This window comes from Scylla paramamosain, chromosome 3 (assembly GCF_035594125.1).
Source record: "Scylla paramamosain isolate STU-SP2022 chromosome 3, ASM3559412v1, whole genome shotgun sequence".
Lineage (NCBI taxonomy): Eukaryota > Metazoa > Arthropoda > Malacostraca > Decapoda > Portunidae > Scylla > Scylla paramamosain.
The window spans coordinates 31,570,522-31,573,021 of NC_087153.1; the positions used below are offsets into that span (position 1 = coordinate 31,570,522).

Genomic DNA, 2,500 nt, shown 5'->3' on the forward strand with positions numbered 1-2,500 from the left:
ATTGAACCTGTGCAGTTCTCAGAGTGGGCGGCGCCAATAGTCCCGATAGTTAAGGGAGACAAATCCATACGTATTTGTGGGGACTACAAGATGACTGTGAACCGCGTGTCTAGAGTGGACAGTTACCCGATACCGAAGGTTGAGGATTTATTAGCAAATTTGTCAGGAGGGAAGACTTTTTCAAAATTAGACCTGTCACATGCTTATTCACAACTACCACTGGAAGAGGAATCAAAAAAATATGTAACGATAAATACACATAAGGGGTTATTCGTATATAATCGCTTACCATACGGAGTCTCCTCGGCGCCAGGAATATTCCAGAGAGTTATGGAGAACTTACTGCAAGGTATCCCTCACGTGGTGGTGTACTTGGATGATGTATTAGTGACAGGGAAGACGGAAAGGGAACATCTGAGTAACCTGACAGAAGTTTTGAGGCGTATGGATGACGCGGGGGTGAAACTGAAGTTAAAGAAGTGTGTGTTTCAGGCACCAGAAGTAACATATTTAGGACATAAAATTAATGCGGAAGGGCTGCACCCGTCCGAGGACAAGGTTCAAGCTGTTATAAAGGGCACCCACACCAAGCAACATCACTGAACTAAAGGCGTATTTGGGGCTTGTTAATTATTATGGCAGATACATTCCTAATCTCTCCACAGTATTTGCTCCCTTGTACAGATTACTGCAACGGGACGTGGAATGGCAATGGGGACCAGAACAGCAGCGTGCCCTTGCCACATCGAAACAACTGTTGGCGAGCTCCAAGGTGTTGGTGCATTATGACAGCAGCAAGCCCCTCCTGCTCACCTGTGACGCGTCACCATACGGATTGGGAGCAGTCCTTGCACACCGTTTGGAGTCTGGAGAGGAGAAACCGATTGCTTTCGCATCCCGATCCCTGAGCATAGCTGAACGCAAGTATGCTCAGGTAGAGAAAGAAGGTTTGGCAATAATATTTGGTGTTAAGAAATTTCATAATTACTTGTATGGCCGCCATTTTGAGATCATTTCAGACCATCAGCCACTTAAAAGTCTGTTTAATGAAACTCGCCCAGTGCCTGTGATGGCATCAAGTCGTATCCAACGCTGGGCGCTAACACTATCGGCGTATGAATACACTATCACCCACAAACCAGGGAAAAATATAGTACATGCTGATGGGTTGAGTCGCCTTCCTCTCCCTGAATTCCCCAAGGTGACTCCAGTCCCCGGTGATGTGGTATGCGTGTTGGAGAGACTAGACCAGACACCCGTCACGTCGAGAGAGTTAAGGCAATGGACGGATAAGGACTCAACACTCTCGAAGGTAAGAGATCACATTCTGTACGGTTGGCCTGGACATATAGCAGAGGAAACACTTCAGCCTTTTTTTAGAAGGAGGCACGAATTAAGTGTCCAAGATGGAATAATTTTGTGGGGATCAAGAGTGGTGGTGCCTCAGATAGCTAGAAAAAATGTGTTGGCTGAGCTACATGCAACGCATCCAGGAGTCTCGCGCATGAAAGGTATTGCGCGTAGTCATGTGTGGTGGCCCAATATAGATAAAGATGTTGAGTCAACAGTACAACTATGTTCACAGTGCCAACAAGTGAGAAATCTTCCCCCAGACGCTCCTTTGCAGCCATGGGAGTGGCCACTAAAACCCTGGTCCAGGTTACATTTGGATTACGCTGGGCCGTTTATGGGTAAGATGTTCCTCGTCATCATAGATGCCCATTCCAAATGGATGGATGTTCACGCTACACAGTCAGCCACTTCATCTATAACTATTGAAAAGTTGCAAGTTACATTCGGGTCACAAGGACTACCTGACACGGTGGTAACAGATAATGGTACCAATTTTTGTAGCGAAGAGTTTGAAGCTTTCTTAAAACAAAATGGTATCATTCACATAAAGACATCTCCCTACCATCCAGCATCCAATGGGTTGGCGGAAAAGGCAGTTCAAATTTTTAAAAATTCTCTTAAAAGATTAACAGGAGGCTCATTGGAATCCAGAATTAGCAAGTTTCTGTTACGGTATCGAGTAACACCTCAGACTACCACAGGAGTTTCCCCTGCTGAGCTTTTAGTGGGAAGAAAATTAAAAACTTGTTTAGACTTACTGCATCCAGATGTCCAGGATAGAGTTATGAAGAAGCAAGAAATGCAAAAGTACTACCATGATCAGAAAGCGCGGCATAGGGAATTTAAAGTGGGAGAATTAGTTTATGTAGTAAACTTTTCTCCAGGGAAAAAATGGCTATCAGGCGTAATTGTCCAAAAATCCGGTCCTGTTTCTTTCAAGGTGCAGTTGCTAGATGGGAGGACTGTACGACGTCATCTCGACTATGTGAGGAGAAGAGTAAGCATAGAGGGCGAGACGGTTAACGCAGATGATGCCATACCACCTCCCATGGACCTCACAAATGGAGCAGGAATTCAGAAACATGGTTCGGCACCGGCAGGCAGCGTGTCGCCCCTAAAGGCAGGAGTTTCGAAGCAGTCCGGAGCA

At 45.7% G+C, this 2,500-nt stretch overlaps 2 protein-coding genes across 3 annotated transcripts in view; both read left to right on the top strand.

The window, feature by feature from the left end:
* LOC135093737 (uncharacterized protein K02A2.6-like) overlaps nucleotides 1-2,500 on the top strand; it is a 4,441-nt gene that overhangs the window by 1,341 nt on the left and 600 nt on the right. Inside the window, exons 1-2 of one of the 2 annotated variants that reach the window (XM_063993302.1) lie at nucleotides 1-1,691; nucleotides 2,294-2,500. The exon at nucleotides 1-1,691 is cut by the window's left edge and continues 1,341 nt beyond it; the exon at nucleotides 2,294-2,500 is cut by the window's right edge and continues 600 nt beyond it. In XM_063993302.1, coding sequence (XP_063849372.1) covers nucleotides 1-603 — 603 coding nt within the window. In that variant the 3' untranslated portion in view covers nucleotides 604-1,691; nucleotides 2,294-2,500. The remainder of the gene's footprint in view (nucleotides 1,692-2,293) is intronic. The other variant, XM_063993312.1, reaches the window with a different exon arrangement.
* LOC135096696 (uncharacterized protein K02A2.6-like) overlaps nucleotides 636-2,500 on the top strand; it is a 2,030-nt gene continuing 165 nt past the window's right edge. The window contains exons 1-2 of the mRNA XM_063998430.1: nucleotides 636-664; nucleotides 793-2,500. The exon at nucleotides 793-2,500 is cut by the window's right edge and continues 165 nt beyond it. Coding sequence (XP_063854500.1) covers nucleotides 636-664; nucleotides 793-2,500 — 1,737 coding nt within the window. The remainder of the gene's footprint in view (nucleotides 665-792) is intronic.